The sequence below is a fragment of the Egretta garzetta genome, unplaced genomic scaffold, assembly GCF_000687185.1.
Source record: "Egretta garzetta isolate BGI_Z169 unplaced genomic scaffold, ASM68718v1 scaffold108, whole genome shotgun sequence".
In the NCBI taxonomy this organism is placed as follows: Eukaryota; Metazoa; Chordata; class Aves; order Pelecaniformes; family Ardeidae; genus Egretta; species Egretta garzetta.
Genome location: NW_009260614.1, coordinates 7579699 through 7600685, shown reverse-complemented (window position 1 = coordinate 7600685; position 20987 = coordinate 7579699). Strand labels below are relative to the sequence as shown.

At 37.7% G+C, this 20987-nt stretch overlaps 1 protein-coding gene across 2 annotated transcripts in view; it reads left to right on the top strand.

Annotated features, from left to right (window-relative positions):
- INPP5K (inositol polyphosphate-5-phosphatase K) overlaps window positions 1-17188 on the top strand; it is a 28091-nt gene extending 10903 nt beyond the window's left edge. Inside the window, exons 1-12 of one of the 2 annotated variants that reach the window (XM_035900679.1) lie at window positions 2071-2360; window positions 2561-2668; window positions 3364-3472; window positions 6709-6825; window positions 7164-7336; window positions 8732-8843; window positions 9393-9502; window positions 11815-12007; window positions 12233-12370; window positions 12895-12978; window positions 14279-14383; window positions 15518-17188. In XM_035900679.1, coding sequence (XP_035756572.1) covers window positions 2086-2360; window positions 2561-2668; window positions 3364-3472; window positions 6709-6825; window positions 7164-7336; window positions 8732-8843; window positions 9393-9502; window positions 11815-12007; window positions 12233-12370; window positions 12895-12978; window positions 14279-14383; window positions 15518-15616 — 1623 coding nt within the window. In that variant the 5' untranslated portion in view covers window positions 2071-2085 and the 3' untranslated portion in view covers window positions 15617-17188. Of the gene's footprint in view, window positions 1-2070; window positions 2361-2560; window positions 2669-3363; window positions 3473-6708; window positions 6826-7163; window positions 7337-8731; window positions 8844-9392; window positions 9503-11814; window positions 12008-12232; window positions 12371-12894; window positions 12979-14278; window positions 14384-15517 lie in introns of those variants that run through there. The other variant, XM_009645152.2, reaches the window with a different exon arrangement.
- Window positions 17189-20987: the final 3799 nt, after the last annotated feature.

The following is a 20987-nucleotide window of genomic DNA, read 5'->3' as shown; positions in this document are numbered from 1 at the left end:
GTGAGCGGTCGGGGGCGGCTGGGCGTGAGGCGCAGTTCTGAGGGCGGCTTTTCCGACTACGGGAGAAGAGTAGCTAAGTCGTTAGGTAATTAGCTGAGAATTAGCGAAACTTGTGTTTCTGCTTATTAACGGGGAGTTACAGTAATTGGCGATGTTACGTAGTCCTATGAAATAGAGAAGAAAAGCTGATTTTCTGATTTGAAAGCGTCGGTACTGGAGGCGTTTCAGGGAGGCTTAACCGAGTGTTGTTTGGGTCCTCAGGACTTCCCAGAGACCTACTTACGTTTAAAGAGGGCAAGATGTACCGCGCTTGCTATTAACGGGTCTAGTGCCTCAAATTCCCCACTTGTCATGAGGAGGAAGGAGCTACTACAAATAAATCTTTTGTTTCTGCTTTTACGGTGTTTTTAAGTTGCATCTTCACACTGCGTCTTCTGTGGTGATCCGTTGCGGTGTCACGCACTGTGGGCTTGGTTCACTAGAGAAGGCTACTTAAAGGGTAGCTGAGTAGCTGTCTATAATAAGAAAAATTAAAAAAAACCCCAACCAACAAACAGTAGTATTTGCTCAAAGAACTTAAAAGCCATCTTAACTCAGTATTATAAACACTGTGACCCTAAAAAATTATCTGCTATCGAATAATTGCGGGAGTCAGTGACGTTAAATAATGACTTCATTAGTTTGCTTGTATTTGGGAATGTGTTTGCAGAAAACATACTAGGGACTGTGCTCCAGTGGTACTGAAAGCTTCCAGAACAGTTTGCGCAGCATCCTCCTCCCTTTGCTGAAGGCCGTCTTGGGGCATCAGATGAACTTTGGTATCCCTCTGGTCTTCCCTCCTTACCGTGGGCAGTGCGTGTCTGGCCTTGTGAAATAGCCAGGTGTGTCGGGAGACCTTTGGGCCTCCATCATGCTGTAGGTTATTTGCCTTGCAGGTGCATATATGTTCCTCGCTATTAAGTTTTTCCTGGTGATGTAGTTATAACCTACAGTGAAACCGAATCGTTAAGGACGTTCTTGAAATTTTTACCAGTATTTTTACTTCTGGTGTGAATTCTAGCACTGCAGCCTTTCCTGTGTTCTTACGGGTAGTGTGGATACTGGGCACTTTGAGGAATTTAATTTCTGTCAGTAACGGCTGATGACTTCAATGTTATTTCAGTTTTGTTTAATCAGATAATTGTCTTACAAAATTAGTAACTGGAGAGCATTCCCAAATGATATATCTCTGATGGCAGAATTAGATCTGCCGCGTACATACCTTTTTTCCACTCCCCTTAGAAATTTGTGTTAGAAGAGCTTTTGGCTGACTTCATTGTAATCTTACAAGGAGAAACTATTGGTGAGAGAAATTATAGATTGTTTTACTCTGGTATGCAAGGTCACTTTCCAGCTCTTCCACATACCTTGTGTGTATTGTGTGGCCCTAATAATGGATGTATTGGTGGGATTCACTATTTAACTGTCAGGGTTTATAAGGTCCTTACAGGACCATAAGATGGATGGAAAATTAACAGCTCTTTATTTTTTAAGTCTGTCTGGCCTGTAACAAGACTGATGGTGAAGTGAATCCCTTTTTAGAAGCTCTGATATTGAAATTACCATTGTATAAAAAAACAATAGGCAAGTCCTGTGACACGCGGATGTTTCTGACAGTGCTCGTGAGGAGCCCTAGCTTTGCTTGGCTTAGGTCAGAACCATGTATTTGTATGTTTGGGAGCTGGAGATTATATTTCTAGTAGCCCACTGATGGAGGCACATGATTGATTCAAATAAACAATAAATTCTTTTAAACCTTGAGCTTACAGAATTAACCACATTAAATCTATTATGAAGAAACAATTCGCTGTGTGAGGTAGGATGTGATTGCAGCTTTTGTAACAACCCATTGAGTGTGGTGGCGGTAATGCTACAGTCCTTTTCAGCGTTGCTGCATCTACATTTGTCCTTTTGCATTAGAAGCAATGCTGAATTTCACACGAGTGAAAACTTGATCTGGAAGACCCTTAGCCATCTTTTTCTTTTATACTTAGGATTTCAATGGGCTAGTCCTTCAGACCGTAGTTATTCTTTTCTTTTGAGCAAATGGCATCCTTCAGTAGTGAAGATGCATTTCAAGATTCAGCTGCCCTCTCCCTAAACGATTTAGAAAGCCTGCACAACTTCCGCAGCCGGTCTGCAAGTTTCAGCAGCACAGGGTCCAGTGGCCGCTTGCAGCTCCGTCAGCGGGTGGCCCAGCTTATGGCTTGTGTAGAGGACATCAGTTCGGATGATGAAATTCATGAAGAAGTGTCTCGCACTCTAGATGAAGCTTTCCTTATCTGGGGGAAAAAGCTGAAGGATAAGTGGCAAGAATTCAGGTTTTGTTTCTTCTCTTTGCTTGTTTTTGAGGGGTTTTTTTTAATGCTAGCTAATAAATAGATTTCTGATTGATGAAAACTGACAGAAAGCCTTTGTTTTCTGTAGATAGAATTTCTGTCGGGAAATTAGATGCTCTTTGGGTTGGTTACCTGTTCACATTTCAATTTTAGCATTGGTTTTGTGTGATTTTTGTTTGTAGGCTACACTTAGTTACCTGGAATGTGGGCACAGCTTCTCCACCTCCTGATGTCACTAGTTTGCTTCAGCTCAATTCACTGGGCCCAACTATGGATATGTATGTTATAGGGTAAGTATATGTTAAAGAACTTGCTTTGTAAGTTTACTGCAAAACTGCTAAGGCTCAACAGCTTATTGTCTGTTTTGGGAGGACTGCGCGAAGTGCATCACTGCTTAGGAGGTGCTTTAACGTTATTGCTAACAGCAGGTGAAGACTGCAAGTTACTGACTTAGAACAAAGACGGTTTATAGTGAGAGACTCTTCTCTCCTTTCTACGGTTGTTTTGTAACAAAATACAGAATATCTTTTTTCTAAATACACAAAAAGGTTTTGGCTGCCCTTTTCTTTGTTGGCACATAGAATCATATTCATTTTGATATGAAAGTCATCCAAAATTCAGCATGTTTTAAAGAAATTAGTGCAAGCTTATTAGGCACAGTCTGCCACCATGTTTTCCAGACTTTCTTGGAATTTTAAAGACCTGACAGTCAGGTTATTTGTCATAACATATCTCGAGCTTAGCATGGTCCTAAACTGTGTCTTCAGGTGTATATAAGCTCCTTTAACTTTGTTTTTCTCGGTGTTAGATGTGTTAGATCTGTGGATGGGTTAAACTGCTTGTAAATGAGAAACTGAACAGCAAGAAATTTCTGACTTAGGCTGAGAGAGAGGTTTGTTGGGATGTTGTGGTCTGTGTTCTGAAAAGGTTATATGAATTCTGTCAAAACCAGGAGATACAGTGTGAGTAATCTCAATGTGTTCAGTTTACAGGAGGTGAACTCAAGAATCACAAATTTTCTGTGTGACATGGCATTTGATGATCCATGGAGCATTTTTTTCATGACTGTGTTGTCTCCATTGGGATACATCAAGGTAATTGTTTATATCTCTTAAGTATCACAGCAGTGAAGGAAAATGTCTTCCTCAGCTCCATTTAGATTTTCTTTCCCCTCAAACTCTCCATAAAATATAAGTTGATGGTATTTTTTTGCAGGTGTCAGTCAATTCTGTAGGTACACGTATGTTAGAAGTGATTCTTAATCACATTTGTGTTTTCCTGGTTTGTTGATAAAGGCAATTTTAATTTTTCTCTATTTATAATATAATATATTATGTATATATACAAAATTATATAAATATCATTTTAGCAGTACAAATCGGACATACGATTTTTCATTTCTCATTTGGAATAGTTGGGCAGTTTTGATGCGTTTACAGCTCAGATGACAAAAAGGAGGAAGTTGTTCAGATATACTGGCAATAGCTGGTGTAAGTGCTGCAGAACCATGCAATGAACAGAAAGATACTCCTGTCGTAATAAGAATACATTCTCAAGGATAGAGTAATGAAGATTATTTAAAATGAAATGTGATGTAAACTTACACCCAACAGCATATTTCCTGTGGCCACAATATCTCTGTCTCTCTCTTGTTTGTAGAAATTTTTTTTGCTCTATGCAATATTGGGGAACTATATTGTGATGCTTCTAATGTAGTCTGCTTAAGTACCTGCTTTCACTATAAATTTCCCAAGCGATGGCAGTGAGTTTTGTTAAGATTGGTAAGGTTTCTTTTTTTTTTTTCCAACTTGTTGGCAGGTGAAAATAAATTGCATATATGTAAAACAGGATTTTAGTGAGTATATATATTTCTTTGAGGACTTTCTTTTGTTGAAGACCTAGAACATTGTATGGTAGTTTAACTGACAAGATTTTTGGTAGTATTTGGGGCATAAAATCAGCTAAAGTACTAGCTATTTTAATAATGCAAATAATAAACATAGGAGGATATCCTGAATGTCTCTAATAAAGAGATATTAAAAGCCTTTTGAATGTTGCAGTGGTTGTCTAAGTCAAGCATTATTTCACGGTGATCTTGCTGAGATGATGGTATTATCTGCATGCTAATCAGACTCAGTAGTTGTGCCATTCTTTTAACTGTAATTAAACAAAACAAAGGACCCATTGGGAATTAGAAAAAGAAAAAAAAACCTGTTCATTCTACTGTAAGTCATTGCCGATAAACATTCAAAATCTGGCTGTGGGCTGACATTCAGGCCCTGTATACAGACAGTTAAAAAGAATTCCTAGTGGTATGCGTGGTTGATTTTGAATTCTAATTTATAAATGTGTCACTTTGGACACAGTAATGAATGGATGCTGCCACCTAATGGTTTTCAGCAGGACTTGATTAGCTCTAATAATAAGAGGCCAGGTCACAATTGAAACAGGCAGAAGGGAGAGCTTATGCTAGGGCTGATCTGGGAAGTTGGCTAAGGAGGAGAGGACCCGTTACCCCTTCTTTGCTGACCTGTGACAAGGTTGGGTGTAGAGGGGTAGTTGTCATCCTTGGGGCATTCTGTCCCTTCAGTGACAGGGTCCATTTTCAGAGTGTTAAGTTAGTTGGAGTCAGTCAGTTCTTCCACCATAAACAGAACCATGTCCCCTCTATGAAAGGTCTTTTCTTGATTTGGCGCTATGTATTGGTGGGACTAGCGCTAGTTCCAGCAGAGGAGGGATCTGCTGTGTTTCGATGTTCAAGACCTACAGAGAGAAAAGGTTTCATATGGATCTTGAGAAATGTCTGGACACTGGCCCACAGTAGAATGAAATGCAGCAAATAATAAAGGGACTGAAAGATTTTGATTATCTCATGAACATAATATGGAAAGGAGAATACTAGTTACACCAAATGTCTGATCAGGTACAAAGATTTATGCATTATCTAGTAATTGCAATCCATCGTTTCTTTTTAGTAGGGCCAGCTGTGACAGGACAAGGGGTAATGGTTTTAAGCTAAAATAGGGTAGGTTTAGACCGGATATAAGGAAGAAATTCTTTACAATGAGGGTAGTGAAGCACTGGAACGGGTTGCCCAGAGAGGTAGGGAAGGCCCCATCCCTGGAAGCATTCAAGGCCAGGTTGGACGGGGCTCTGAGCAACCTGATCTAGTTAGTGGTGTCCTTGCTCACTGCAGGGGGGTTGGACTAGATAACCTCTAGGGGTCCCTTCCAATCCAAAACGTTCTATGATTCTATGATTTCAATATACTGTGTAGCATTTTGTTGGGTTCAAGGACAATGAAAACATTAATATATATTCTGAAATCATTTAATTGTGTAGATGTGGAGGCAAAGAAAGGAGGAATTTTGTTCTAAATGTCAGGCTGAGTTTGTGTACTTCTCCAGCAGTTGTATAGTCAGTGTTATTCTTAATATTAGGCTTCATTCTAATGTAGTCTTTCTCTGAGTGCATCCAGCATAAAATTGAACTACAATTAATATATTTTGATGTCTGTATTTTAAATTGTATCATTATCGTTAAGACAAACATTTAAAAAGAGTTTTGTGTCTCATGCCAGGAACACTGTAAAGTTCATAAATTTTTAATGAAGAACATCTTTATTAGACTATTTCCATGCACACACACAAAAAAACCCAAACCACAGAAAAACCTCAGTATCTGAGAGCTTTAACGGTGTCTTATGGGGTCCCTAAGCATCTTGGCTTTGGAAGTGTATGGTAAATCAGTTTCTACAGGCACTGCAGGCAAGAGTTCCTGCTGTTTGCAGCTCACTGTTTTTGTGAATGCCTAGGAGTAACTGCTGTGCTTTTTAGGCATTTTAATGGTATTTAGAGTGATTAGTTATATGCTGAAGGATGTTTCAGTTTGAAAAACTTGCTCCTGCTGGAGGACTTGTAGGTGTGCACTATAAGGTTATAGTTGAAAAATCAAGGATTTGGTTCTTTGTGATCAGGATGCTTAAAGGTAGAAACAAGAGGCTGGTGAGGCAGAAGTCTTTAAAGATGTTTGGGCAAATACATGTGTTTTGAGGTCAACTTCAGATTTGTAATATAACGTTACAACTAATGTTAATTAGTTGAGAGTTTCATCAAAATTATTTATAAGAAACTCTACCGTAAGAAGGTATTCTTTACAGCACTGAAACGCGTCTGCATTTACTGTGTCACAGTACTGAAGCCAGGCTTGGCGAGGGAATTGCATTTCTTCTGCTACGTCATTCTTCGCCTAAAAGCTCCTATGAAATAGACCCAAAGAATTGCAAATACCTCCCTGGAAATGACCATTCCCTCTTTTGTATCTCTTCCAGCTCTCCTCCATTCGCATGCAGGGATTACTACTGCTGATCTTTGTGAAGCATGTCCACCTTCCTTTCATACGGGATATTCATACCCACTACACACGCACAGGCCTGTATGGATACTGGGTGAGAAAGTGTCTGAGACTTAATTGCCTTGGTCACTTATGCTTATGGTGGTGTGTGCCTCTAAATGGTTTCATGGTGGCAGAGAGGACGCAGGGTTTACTTAAAAATTAATAAACTGACAAGCAGTGAGATTCATTCGTTTGAACCTTGCATGCAAGTGTGCAGCACAGACTGTAATTTTACTAGTTTATTAGCTGATATACAACAACTTATGTAGGAAGAAATTGTATTCATTTAAATCTAAATAGCAAGATTTAAAAAATTACAGGTGGTGATAATAGTGACGCTTGCAGGTGTTGACTGTAATTTCAGAGAACATTCCTAATCTTCCATACCAGGGGAACAAAGGAGGAGTCACCGTTCGCATGTCCCTCTATGGTCATACAATTTGTTTCATGAACTGCCACTTGCCAGCTCACATGGAGAACACAGAGCAGCGACTGGATGACTTTGAGAAAATTCTGGAAATGCAGTTTGAAGGAGAGAATATTCCAAGTACCTTGGATCATGAGTGAGTTGTTCAGGCCTGTATTGTTTTTATCTGTTATATGGTAAACTCATGCACTGAAGAGTTTTGGTTTTGGAGTTTTCATCCATCACTTTTATTTTAAATGTCTTTTTAGTCTTGACCCTGAATCCTGGGAGGAAGAGATAACCTGAAAGATGGAGATCTGTTTTGCAGGACTGTTCTATTCTGGTCTTAAACTAGATTAAATTTGTTAGCGTATATACTGCACATGTGATGTGCTGGAGAGCTTTAGAAGCTAAAGCCCATTTATATCAAAAATCCTTTCAATCACTGTTAAATGTTTATCTTCCTCCCTTCTTTGGGGAGATTTGTGTTATGTTTTGGGCTGGTTTTATTCCTGTTGTAATTTTAGTATCTGGCTGAGGGCTTCTCAGCATTTAAAACCTTGATTGATGATTTCTGTAGCTATATGAATTATACTTCCCTCAGGTGTCTCACAAAAAAAATGGCAAACCAAACCTGATTTGGGCCACTAATTGAGCTTAATTCTGCAGGAATTATTTGTGCATTCCATTGGTTTCATGTGCTGGTGTCTAAAGACGGTAATAGAACCCCTTAAAAAAGGGTTGAGAGAAATGTTTTAGTTTAGTAATATGTAAAATTTTTTTATACCCATAAAACTGTCAGGACAGATAAACCTGTAACAGCTATGTAATGTCACTTTAATTGTTAATGACTTCGTTAAAATTAGGTAAAAATGGATGACACGTGAGTTTCAAAATAATTTTTGTTTGATATTTCAGTTTAATGTGTTTCATTTTCTTGATTATGTGCATGGGCATGTCCCAAATCACCTACTGTCATCTTCTAAGAAGAAATTACAAATGGCATTAAAATAAAAGTTTTGTTTCCATAAGATCAAGTTTGGGGTATCCACCGTTGAACAAAATGTTGAAAATAGGGATTTCTCAAAGAGAAGTTAATTTACTTGAAAATACAGCTGTCCTGTTGTTTAAAACATTGCTGATAATACACTCCAGTGCTTTGTAATAACAACTGGTGTATAGGTCATGAATTTTGTGAATTATTTTACCTACTATTAAAATTTAATTTTAAATCTGTCTCTAATAGAGATGTAAGTTGTTAGGAGACTCCGCGATAAGTTAATACCCAGGCAGTAATGAGTAAGCAGCAAGAATGCAAGGGACTTAATTTACTATTTCAATTCCTTTAATTTTTTCGTTTAGCAGCAGGTTATCCCTGTGTAAGCTTATCTGTAACTACTTAATGTTTGTCTTTAAGCTGTTTAGGTTAAGTAATATAAGTGATTAGAGCACCTAATTAGTGTAATGGCTTATATTCTATTGAATTCTTCCCTTGTGTTAATGGATTCCTATAAATCTTCCTTGGTTTTCTGCTGCTTTTTTTTTTTTTTAGTGTTCTCTTCTGGTTTGGAGATCTAAATTTCCGGATAGCAGATTATGGCATACATTTTGTCCGAGAATCAATAAATAACAAGCGTTACAATCTGCTGTGGGAAAAGGACCAGGTATGTTGTCTTAATCTGTTTGGGGGGTTTGTTTGGTTGTTTGTTTTGTTTTTAATGCATACAAACAGCATGGTAGTTAACATTACCTCCTGAGTTTCTAATTTCTATTAAAGAACACAAATTCAGAGCAGTCATGAGGTGGAACAGATTGAGCTGTTTGCTCTCTCTCTTCTTAGTCATAAGCCCCAACTAATTGCAAACTTTTCCTGCATTTGATTAGTTTCTTACTCGTGTTTCACTGAAGCTTTCTTTGAACTTCATGGCTTGTGAATTGTTCCTTGCCTTAATTTCTCCTTTTTTCTTCTTCCAAGAGTTATTTTAAAGAGAAGCTTATTCTGGAATTTGTTTTGAGTAGAAACTTTTATAAACAGATTGTGTCAAGAGTTCTGGCAGTAACAAAGAGGCACTTCTGAGTTTATCTTTCCAAATATGTTGTACTGACTGACGTGTTGAGTTCTTGGAAGATGCTTTCTCAGCTCCTTTCCCAATTGCCCTTTAAGCTCTTGATTTTTAAACATAATCTTTAAAAGTTACTTTTTATTTCTGCAGTTAAATATGGCAAAAAAGAAGGAAGCGTTTCTTCAGGAATTCATAGAGGGTCCTCTGCAGTTTAAACCCACCTACAAGTTTGACCTTTATTCGGATGTATATGATACAAGGTAAAAGCATAACAAGATGAGTTTAGACATGGAATATTAAAGTGAGTGTAGTGCTTGACTAAATATCACTTTAGTAAGCAAACCTGAATTTCCTGAATGTGCTGGTTAACTGGGGGTATTGTGCTATTCTGTTAGGCTCGTTCAGTGGTCAGATCTGAATAAATGAATATTTCTGACTGAAGAAGCCTGAGTCTGCTGAATTGTGTGAGGAAATTAGTGAAACAACCCAGCTTTCTTTTTGGAAAGACTAGATTAACAGAATAAACTGTTGCTGGTTTAAGCCACTTCTTTTTTGTCCTTTAATACTAAAAGTGCCCATTAGTTCTCAGAAATGAACAAAAGGAAAAATGTAATTGCAATTTTTGTTTTCTTTCTCTATTTAAGCCTTCCATTTGATACTGCTGGTATTAGAAAAGCAGTGTAAATGTGTCTTTATATTAAGTTGAAAATGGAGTAGCTTAAGTTTCCAAAGTTTTCTCTGACACTAAAGTTTATTGTTTAGTAATAGTCTTATGTTTCAACAGAAGGATAAGTTTCTGTCCAAACAGGGGTTTTGTACTGATCTTTTTCTTTACTTCCAGAGAGCAGAAGTCCCTGTTTTGGTTTAAGTAAGAAGAGAACTTTCTGGATTTCATAGATTTGTAAATATTTCAGAATCAAAACAATGCTTATTCCCAAGCTTTTGATTTGATTTTTGTGAAATATTTGAAAATCAGATGACAGCTGATTTTCTTCAGGGATTTTCTGAACCTGTCTGAAAGCTGTAGTGTTACCTACTCTGCTGTTGCACTTAATATTGGAAATCTATTCATTTGTATCCAAAGACATTTTGCTCCCTAATTGAGTGTGAAGAGATATAATGGGACCAGTAGGAAATCCAGTTAACAAAAAATATTTATAATAATCCAAACCTAGACATTCTAAGAATGCTTCATAGTCTACATTGGCTCATCTAAAGAACAAAAAGTATGCTTACGTGTACTGTGTGCATTCTGCTGTTGTTAAAGCTAGCAGAGATATTTTGGTCAGATGGGGGGTAATCGGTAGACCTCAAGGCACGCACCCTTGAGAAGTGTGTTTTATATGAAGCACACAGTGTTTTGTTATCTTTAGTACTTTTTGAATGTGGATTTTGAGGTTTTGTTTCCCATCTAATATGCCATTTTCTCTAAAATAGTGTATTCACTTAAGCTGTTCTTTCGGTATTTTCTTGCACAGCAGAGCAGACATATGGCAGCTCATAAAGATTTCTGTCGGTTTATATAATTACTGGAGTAAGTGGGATATGGCCCCTTAGTCATTTAAAATCTTTCCACCTTATTAAAGGTGAGTCAGACTTGTATATGGGAAGGGGTAAAACACAAGTATGTTAATACTGAACTAAATGGCATTTCCAGTTTATGATGATTTTGATATTCAAAGTTATTAAACTGACAGTTTTCCTTACACATCCTGCTCATTAACTTTTATAATTCAATCCAGTCCATTCTAACTCCTCTTCCATAGGGTATGATCTTTTCTCCATTTCAATTTGAAGGGGTACATACATACAGAGAGTTGCTGTTAAGTCTTCCACGACAGAGAGAACCGTGAAAGGCTCATGTCTTCTGTTGTTATTGATATGGTAGAAAAGGAAACTAAATTACGATTATAGTTTGATGTATTGCACAGTTGCAGACGCAACTTTCTTGATACGGAATTTTTAAAGCCTTTTTTTATGAGACAGCAGTAGCTTACAGACTTGAAATAAAGGCTAGTACAAGTCAGAAGACTTGAAATAAAGCATTGCTGTGTCACCTGTGATTAGTATAAGCTACCTAAGTTTGTCTGGTTTTTGTTGTTAAAAAATACTTGTTCTCAAATGTTTTGAATAATTTCAAACATCATTCAGACTCTTCCTACATCTTCCTTAAGTTTATGCCCTGTTTCTCAGAATGACTATACATTTGAAGCTTGGGGCAGTTGCTGTATTCTCTCGATTTTCTTGCATGTTTTTAAGGACTGTTTTAGGAGAAAGTATCATTTCCTGTATGAAGCTGACTAACCCATTGAAATGCCCTTCTCCCCTTCATTTTACTCCTCTTCAGAAGCCTGTGAGACTTACCTGTGGTAAATGGAGTTGAGTTCAAATTAAGGAGACCTCGGTTGTAAAGCATATTACACAGAGCTGTAAAATGAAGCTTGGATGTGATTGCCTTCTTTTATTAATAAGTATCTGACAGTCTTTCAACTTTGAGTGGAATTTTGCACAGAATCTTAGCTTTTGGCAACTGTTTTTCTTCTCATTTCACTTTTATCTTACACTTCTGCAGTGAGAAGAAAAGAAAGCCAGCGTGGACCGATAGAATTCTCTGGAGAGTAAAAAATCTCTGCCAGCATGCATCAAAAGAAGGCGAATTCTCTGAAGAGGAACAGACAATTTCTGTTACTTTGAGTAACTATATCAGTCACATGAGCTATGGCATCAGCGATCACAAACCTGTTACAGGAACTTTTGTGCTTGAGGTGCTGTCCCAGTTATGTTGTTAAGAAAAAGTCCGTTTTACTAAGTCTTGCCTTACAGAAGCTGGTTTTCTAAACTTTGCAAGTCACAATCTCTGTTTCATTCTGATTATAGCGAAGGCAGCAAATTGCTTTCAGCCCACAGCAGGTGTGGCAGAGAATAACTTGAAAAGAGTAACTGAAAGAATGGCAGGCTTGACTGACTTTAAATTCTGTTCTTTTGCCTAGTTGAAGCCTCTTCTATCAGACCCTTTGGTCACGCTGAATCCTGAGGGTGAGTGGAGTGCAGAACATGATGTTCTAATCAGCTATTCTGCAGTGCCTGAATTCCCAAGCAGTGCTTGGGACTGGATTGGACTCTTCAAGGTAATGTTACCATGTTGTGGCTCTTTACTCTAATGAAGATGGTGAATATGACTGAAGGAGGTAGTTGATAGTCTTTTGTCATAGGACATTGTGATTCTTGCTAGTGCAAAACGCTCTGAAATAGTTGTTTATTGCCATTAGTTTCTGCATGCCAGGAATTTAGTTGCATAGCATGCAAGCTCTTTGGCACCCTTTAAATTCTCTGCTAAGATAATGTGATTATTTAAGTAAAATGGTGCAGAAGCTGTGAAAAGGAATTATCCTCTCCTAATGCCTACAGTTCAAGTTTATACAGCAAAGAAAGAACAAAAATAAAAGTCAGTGGAAGGGTGAGAGAACAGACCACTCGCACCCTTTCAAAAACAAAAGATTTGTGTGTGCTCCCAAAACGTTTTGATCCTAAAAGTGAAGTGTTTTAATTACTTTGGTGAAGTAGTAAACGCCTCTCTCACAACTCTGAATTTTCCAAGTACTATGATTTTTGTTTCCTTCAGAAGGCTGATGGTTTGCATCTTTCTTTGCAGGTGGCTTTCAGGCACATGAATGACTATGTTACTTATGCTTGGGTAGAAGACGATGAAATTTCTTCTAACAAAGACAGTAAACAAGTAAGCCAATCATATTTTTTTCTAATGTAGTTTTCCGTAGAGTAGCGTTCAAGATCCATTTGTTCCATATACCCTTCCTCTTATGGGTTCTGTATCCTCTTTCCCAGTTGAAGGTAATGGGGAGTGATATTATTGTTTAAAGTGTCTTTTCCTAATCCTTATTAATTTCCAGGTAGTCTAGCACATGTTCTCAGATGCTATCATACTGCTTAAGGGAATTGATGAAAAAGCAATTTATTCCTGTAGTAACTTCTCCTTGTATTAAAACCTCCTGTCATTTTATATTTTGGTCTGTTTCTGGCACTGAAGTAAGTTACTGGCCATTTTTTCATATGATTGTCAAGTTGCTCAATATATCCTAAATATTTATTGTGTGATTTTTGTTACAGTTGTAAGTACCTAATGTTACTTCAGAAGGCTGAATTAGTGTGAATAAGTGTGTTCACTTAATTCCAGATATCTAATGCAGCTACATATTCAGGTTTCTTAGACTTTTCTTCATTTTAACTATCGAGTGTTTTGGTCCTTCTTTAAAAACTGCTGATTTTGTTATGTAGCTTTCTAGTAGTGATTACCTAAAATGATTTCAAACAAACAAACAAACCAAACCTATTTTTAATACAAATTATCTGTTTCCAGAGGTATTTATCTGAACAAACAGAAATTAAAATTTAATTTTGGAGATGCAGTGAATGGAAGGATGGATGAGATTTTCCAGGCAACAATGAAAAGCAGTTAGTTATTGTTAGAGATCTTGTAAGTTAGCATCGAGTTTACAACTAGAGCCCAAATTGTATTATATCAATATTCTGAATCTCAAACTTTCTCTGATTTCATGCTTTCCTATCACTAAGCTTAAAAATCTAAGCACTATGAGCATTGTTTTAGCAGGATGCAGTGGGCTGCAGTTTAGGATCTTAAGGATAGTACAAACCCGAGGTGGTGGGTTTGCTTTGCTCTTTCATGTTACAGCTTATTGCCACCAGGAGGCATCTGATCTCCCTCCTTCCTGCTTGTGTGGCCTTGCCCCTTCCCTTACAACAGCTCTGAGTTTCTTCTCAGTTGCTGAACAAGTCAGCTTGCTAACATGGTGAAGGATATTCGCTTTTCCTCCCTGACTTAGTTTTCAGATGGTTTCATGAGTTATTTCTGTCCTTGTCCTTTTTAGCTTATGTTTAAAAACTTGCTTGTAAATAGTAAATACCGATTTTTATGGTGTCCTGAATGGCAGAGACTGCTTTTTTGTAAGCTTCTTTCTCTGTGGAAATTGCCCATTCCCTGTTCTTATTCTCGTCGACAGGTTTACATGAGTGCTGCAGAAATACCTGATGTGGGAGGAGAATTTTTGCTTTGTTATTATAGCAATAATTTGCAGTCAATAGTTGGTATCAGCCAGCCTTTTCAGGTAATATATTTGGAACCTTTATTAACATCGATGTGATTTTTATTTCTTTTGCTTTCATGTGCATCTGAACATCAGTGTGTGCAGTGGTATTAATCCTGGGGGAGGTAGCAGCAGAAGTAATTGCAAAAAGGATATGTGCTGGCCAACATCCTGTAAAAGAATTTGCTGATACGCTTTTAGACTCTGAGTAGCTATTTTTGCAATACATCATTGTAATGAAATAAGACAGGTTTCTCTCTCTTAGCTTTCATTTGTGGAACTTCAGGCTCTGTCAGTTAGGTCCCTAGTTTCTGCAAAGATGAGAACTCAACTCAACTTAAATGCTGCCAGGTTTCTGACAGATTGTAAGTGAGCTTTTTGTGCTCCATTCTGTCGTAGATTGCACAGAAGTGCTTCCTGTTCCAGTCTGTGGTAGATTTGCACAGAAGTGCTTCCTGTATATTTTAGTCACTTGAATTTAGGAAAGACGGGACAACTGGAACTCAAGTTATTTGCTTAACAGGCTTCTTTGTGTAATTTCTGAAAGGATGACTTAACCTGCACAGACTAGATGAAGCAACCAGGCATTGCTGCTTCTGCACAAACACTTTTTGCCAAAACAATTTTGTTTGCCTATAATTTTCCATGCTGTCATGGCTGTGCTAATGTGTCGTAAAATGATTGAAATGGAAGTTCTGCGTTGTTGTTGGATGAAGGGGTTTTAGAAGACTGTGAAACTCTGTTACCTTAGGGGATATGGTAATGGAAGTTGCTGGATTGGCTGGTATAGCTCAATGATACAGTTCATATTTTTCTTTCTGTATTGGTGAGAAGCATTGCGGAGTCCAGTATTTCAGTTGTCTCTGAGCTTAATATCTACTACAAACTCTGCATGATGGTTGTCAGTTTTATGTGGATACAGCACACCATATGCCTTTCTTTTTGCATGGCACTTAATGTTTTTATATCAGTTTAGTGGGTTTTTACTCTTTTTTTTATTTATTTCATAATTGCTGCATAGATGCATCACTTCCAATTTTCTCAGTTTCTAGCAAGTATCTAAGACATCTTTATATAATGGTGTATTGATAGTGTAGAGCAACACAGTGTTTCTGAATGTGTTAATTTATTTTGTATCTACTGTCTTTCTTCTAGATTCAGCCTAACAGAACATCAATCAAAAAGGATCTGACACAGGACGAGAACAGTTGGATGCAGACACCTGACAATCTGGAATCACATAATGAGTTCTGAAGGCAGAAAGAGCATGTAGTGGTCCTGATTCAGGAGTCAGATGATTCTTTGTGTCTTAGTGATTATAAGCTTTTACTCTTAGAAGTGCAAGTAAGACAGGTAGGATTGTTCAGAACCTTTGTAAGCTCATAGAAGATAATTTATTGTGGAAACAGATATTTTTATTGTTATGGGGAGAGTAACTCTCTTGCACTGGATGAGAACCGTAAAAATAGCACCTATTGAATGCTGTATGTTTTAAGATGGTAGACATTTCTAATACAATGATTTAACCTAAGGAAGTTGCGATCTGCAACAGATTTTTAGGCTTGCTCCTTTTTCATAGAGGATATTTTATTTACAATACAATATTTACTATGCTGTAGCCACTTAATCACTGATTTCCAAATTTTGAGTTTAAATGAAGTTATTTTAAAAATTATTTATTAGATACAGCTAGTTAGCTGTTTTTAAAATTTTAATTGCCTTTCAAATGTAAGCTAATTACCTTTTGGGAAACACATGTGGCAACAAGTCACATGAAAACAAAATCTTTGGAGTGTATAAATTCTCCTTTGGTAGTGGATCCCTTTTCTTCTGCTGTATTGATAACTGTGGGATTTTCTGTTTCTAATTTTTCCAGATTGAGAGACATTTATCAAAACACACTTTTCCTGACTTTTAGAAATTCTTCTTTTATAAAACAATTTAGCAATTTTCCTATTGGGTTTCTCCCTCTGATTTAAAAAAGCAAAATAAAACCACTTTGACACTAGTCTGTGGCTCGGAGTTAACCAGGATCCCACAATTTCTGAAAGAACTTGCTTAAGCTGAGAAATGCTTTAGCATAAGTGAGCAGACCATAGTTGATGAAGCACTTGTTGGCAATGATCATGGTACTAGCCCCGATTATTTTCTGTCATCATATTGGATTTAGAAAGCTAAAGCCCTGTTCAAGTACTTCTGATACCATCCTGCCACATAATTGCTGCACTTACTACACAGATGATGGGAATTATAAATGGGGAATTTCAGTGGAACAAGTTTTTCCTATGGCATAATCCATGCTACCAAAATTGTAAATCTTTTCAATTTATAGCAGTCGGTCTGCAAAATTTCTCTGTCTCTGGAGGTGCTTAGGCCTTAATGTATCCTGTGCACTTGAGGGTGGAGATGAAATAAGAAACATCATGTACCTTTAAAAACCTGAAAGGTAGTTAGCTTCAGAAATGGTTTTGCTTCTTGATGAGCAAATGGAGATGTTCAGAAAGGATTGGAAGAGGCACCAACATTCCACAAAATCTCAGACTGCAGTGCCGGAAAAGAGCACTTGTGAGTCTCCCATGTTCTAGATACACAGCTTTGAGCTACCTACTGTGTATGGTAAGTGAAGTTAGTTACTAATCGCTGTCATCTTGGTTATGGACGGAAAAGAGAAAATTTGATTCAAGTAGAAGAGCAAAGCAATGGAAGTTAGTGTGTTTATGCTGGAATATCACTTCAGAACTGAATGGATGCCTTTTTGCTCTTTTTCTCAAAGCCTTAGTTTTTTCAGGATTCTTTTGTGATAGCGAGTTAACACCTTGATAGGACATTTGTTTTGCAGTTACTTGCTTCTGTCGTTCACTGTATAAAATCTGGTTTCTGGGCATCTTTGTATAGTGTAGAAACTATAACATAGGTTAACTGGTTAGACAGTTGCAGTATGGGGTTTAAGGACACCTAGCCTCTGTAAATTTTATTTAGTTGTATCTCAGCTTAATGCTTGGTGTTGGGAACTGTTTCCAGTTTTAAGTAGTGATGGCAGGTTCAGAAGATACTGTATTCATTGCAAGGATTAAAACTGCCTTGAGGTTTACAGTTTGTACATTCCTATTACACTTTGGAACAATATTCTAAACGGTTTTCACATTTGTACAGTCTTACACGAATTTGTTTTGCACTGAATCTTTCAGATACGTGACTTTTCTTGGCAGTTAGGGCATCAGACACATCCCTACCGAACTGCAAAGAGCTTGCAGTTCTTGAGTCGTGCTCTGTTTCTGATTTAACTTGTGTAACTGTATTAACCGTACTCCATGCAAGGAGACTCTGTGGAGAGCTCAAACAACAGTGGTCTTTTTCCAGACCACAGCTGGCGATTTATTGCGGACCAAGATCCAGTTTCTTCTAATCAGGTCGCATCTGCTGTTCATGAGTAGCTCAGAGGGGGAGCCATGCAGCCGCTTTACATGGGCAAGGAACTCAAGATCCTTAATGTTGTACGAGAGCTGATAACACTCTCAGTCACTGGACACAGAAGCTGTGTTTTGTAAAGTAATCCTTTGAACCACAGGACTTCACTGAAAATGCCCACAGCAGCTGCGATTGAATCTGCTTGTGTGTTAGTAGGATGCTGCACAGAACTGTACACTTCTTTCTTAAGTATTGTGCACACAGTAGCACTTCTGTTTACTACTGTTACCTATGGTAGCTTTTCAGACTATTCCATGACCTGTAATAATGCAATTTCTGATGAAATTTATCTTTCTTAAAACACCTTTAATTGGATGTTATAATCACTGGAAATGGTTTTATACTCATGTGTTTTCTTTTGATTTACCACTAAAATAAATTCTGGCAATGAAGTGTTCTACATGGCCTCTCTTAATTTGAGAATGAACACATTGGTTTGGGTGGGGAGGATTAATCCATGCATGGCAACCTTTTCCACAAGAAACTTTGGTCATGTTTAATGTGCAGATACACCAGTATTTTAGAATGGAAATACGCCAGTAATAACAGAGGCGGTAGGGCTTGGGACTGCAAAAGAAGGGCAAGGACAAATACAATTTTTCTTTTGGACAAAGCAGATTCTTCTGATACCTTTTTTCCATTTAAATGAATCCAGTATTAAATGGACTTCTGTCATGGATTTTCAGTCCCCCTTCCCCCACTTGAGGAGGTTTTGATATTTTCCTTGTGAAAATACTTAAGTCACTGAAATTGCTTTCTTATTTTTAAGAACAGGTTCTTCTAAATTAACTTTTTCACAGTATGATTTGAGGTGTCTTTTTGACTTTGTGAAAGATCTGCTACAGTGTACTTCATGTTTTAATACGAATTTGCTATCAAATAATTTCTGTCTAAGGGTAACGTTTTGTAATTCCCTGCTGTCAGAGAATTTATTTTAAAATAGGAAATATGTCGACCAAGGAGTGTTGTCCAGTATAGCCTTACTTAACATCCATATATCTCTTGATTCCTAGCTAACCTCAGGATATGCAGTGTATCATTGCACATAGATAGTACAGCTCTGTGTAAACAGGAAATATTTCTAAGATGTCTTGCGTGTTTGTTAGACCCTAAAAATACGTTCTGATAAAGACTATTGTTTCTACTACCACTACTTCCTTCTCTGCTCTCGGACACCAAGTGACACTCAGATGAACTTGGCTTAATTAATGTACTGCAGTGGAAAGGCCAGTCGAACAAAGCTTGAATTAGGTTTTCCTTGAGAGAGGAAACGATACCTTTTTTGAGAACTCTGCATTACTGACGGGAATATTTCCGATGGCCCTTTCTGTCCTTGGATACAGGGATTCGCTATTTGGAAGTGATTGAAATGAAGCAATTTCTTTTAGGCTAACAAGATACAGAGATCACAGAAAGTTCCTGGTACTCATCACTGCGTGAATACCAATGTTATTTAACTTTTTAACTCATGCATTAAGCAGATAGTATCCTAGTTTCCTTATACCTGTTTGTTTTTCTTTATACCAACCATGCAAGAGAATGGAGAAAAAGATTTTTATGTCAAGATGGAAGTGTTTGAGGCCAGTTGTCTATGTGCACAGCTTGCTTTCTTTTATCTTTAACTGTGTCTCTTCAGGCGCAAGCTCAAACGTTGAGAGTTGCGTAGTACACGGTAGTGCAGAGTAAGCTATTCTTTGTGTGGCTGCTTTGTTCAGCCAAGGCAATGGCACTTACCACCTGATGAATCTGTGCAGTACACACCGAGTTACTCTGGAAACTGATGCACTCGGAGCTGTACAGAACTTGTCTGTTCAATTGCTTCACCTTAGGAAAAGTCATGGATCTGTGTGTGTACATCCCACCTCCCTGTATTGCAGCGGAACTGTCATCGTCCCCTTACAAGGTCTCTGCAATTAAAACTAAGAACGTCTTGTATGTGCAATCTAGCAAGTAGCAAGAGAACCTGCGTGGGAGGTTTTGAAGCACAGGTTGGAAGACTCGCTGGAGGAAAATAGTGAAGTCAGAGGAAGTATGAGGTCTGGGAATGCAAACTGGTGAGAGGAAATGCAGAGGTGTGAGAAAAATTCAGAAAATAAGAATTTACTAGCACCACAAAAAGAAGAAAAATAAAATAGCAGACATTTTAACCTGTTAACTGTGCTTTGTTTGAAGCTGACAGTTAGCAAATACAGACATCAGCCCTAGTAGGGAACATTTCTGCATTGTTTATCAAATACAAGCTTTACTGGAACTGGTTTTAAAGTGTACTGCTTGGTCTCAGCAGAGACCGTACTATGTTCCTCTCTTCCCTCTTCTATCTTGTTCTCTCTTTTAAACATATATTTCTTCTCCAGCCTCTTTCTACTTTCTTTATCCTTTTCTTTTTTTCCTCTTGTTCTCACCTGTAGCCCATTTTCAGGAGGTTTTTTGCATGTAATTCTGGTACCTGCATCACAGAAATAATTCCAGTTAAACAGCCCTCATGTTCTAGACTAGTAATCTTTGTAATTTCTCTATATAGGAAGGGTAGATAAGATGGGCTGGGTATTGCTCCCTATTACTGAGTAGGGCAGGTTCTTTTGGGGAAGTGACAGTGATGTTTTTCTTTAAAGTGCGATAAAACCTCTTTTTCAGTAGAACCCTATATTGGGAAGTAAGTGGTCAAGGAAACAATTGTTGGACTGGAACAATCTTGTCTATAACAGCTAAAGGAAGTGGAAGCGTAATTCCAGGTACAAAACACAGAACAGTGACAGGCCATTTCTTTTCAGTTACTGAATGGAATGGTGTTCTCTGTATCTGCTCTTGACTGGCCACATACTTGTTAAGATTAACATCTAGGTAGTTTTTTTGACAGGTGGTATCATCTGGAATTGGTTTGTAGTAGAGCTGAAAATTCAAATTTGGTGATTCCAAGAAGATAGATGGAATTGTCCCCTAACGGCAAATCTTAAAATACCTGATATTGAGGGTGATCTTTTTTTTTTCCCCAGTTGTTGGTGGGATATCTGCATCTATTGAGGGGTACACAGGGTGTCATAGGTCTAGATAGTGCATTAATGGATGATGTGGCTATGGTAGAGCTCTGTAATTGCACTTAAACCAGTGTTCACCAGATTATTTTCTCATATTCCTAGTAGGAATTTTTGTGCAGTAA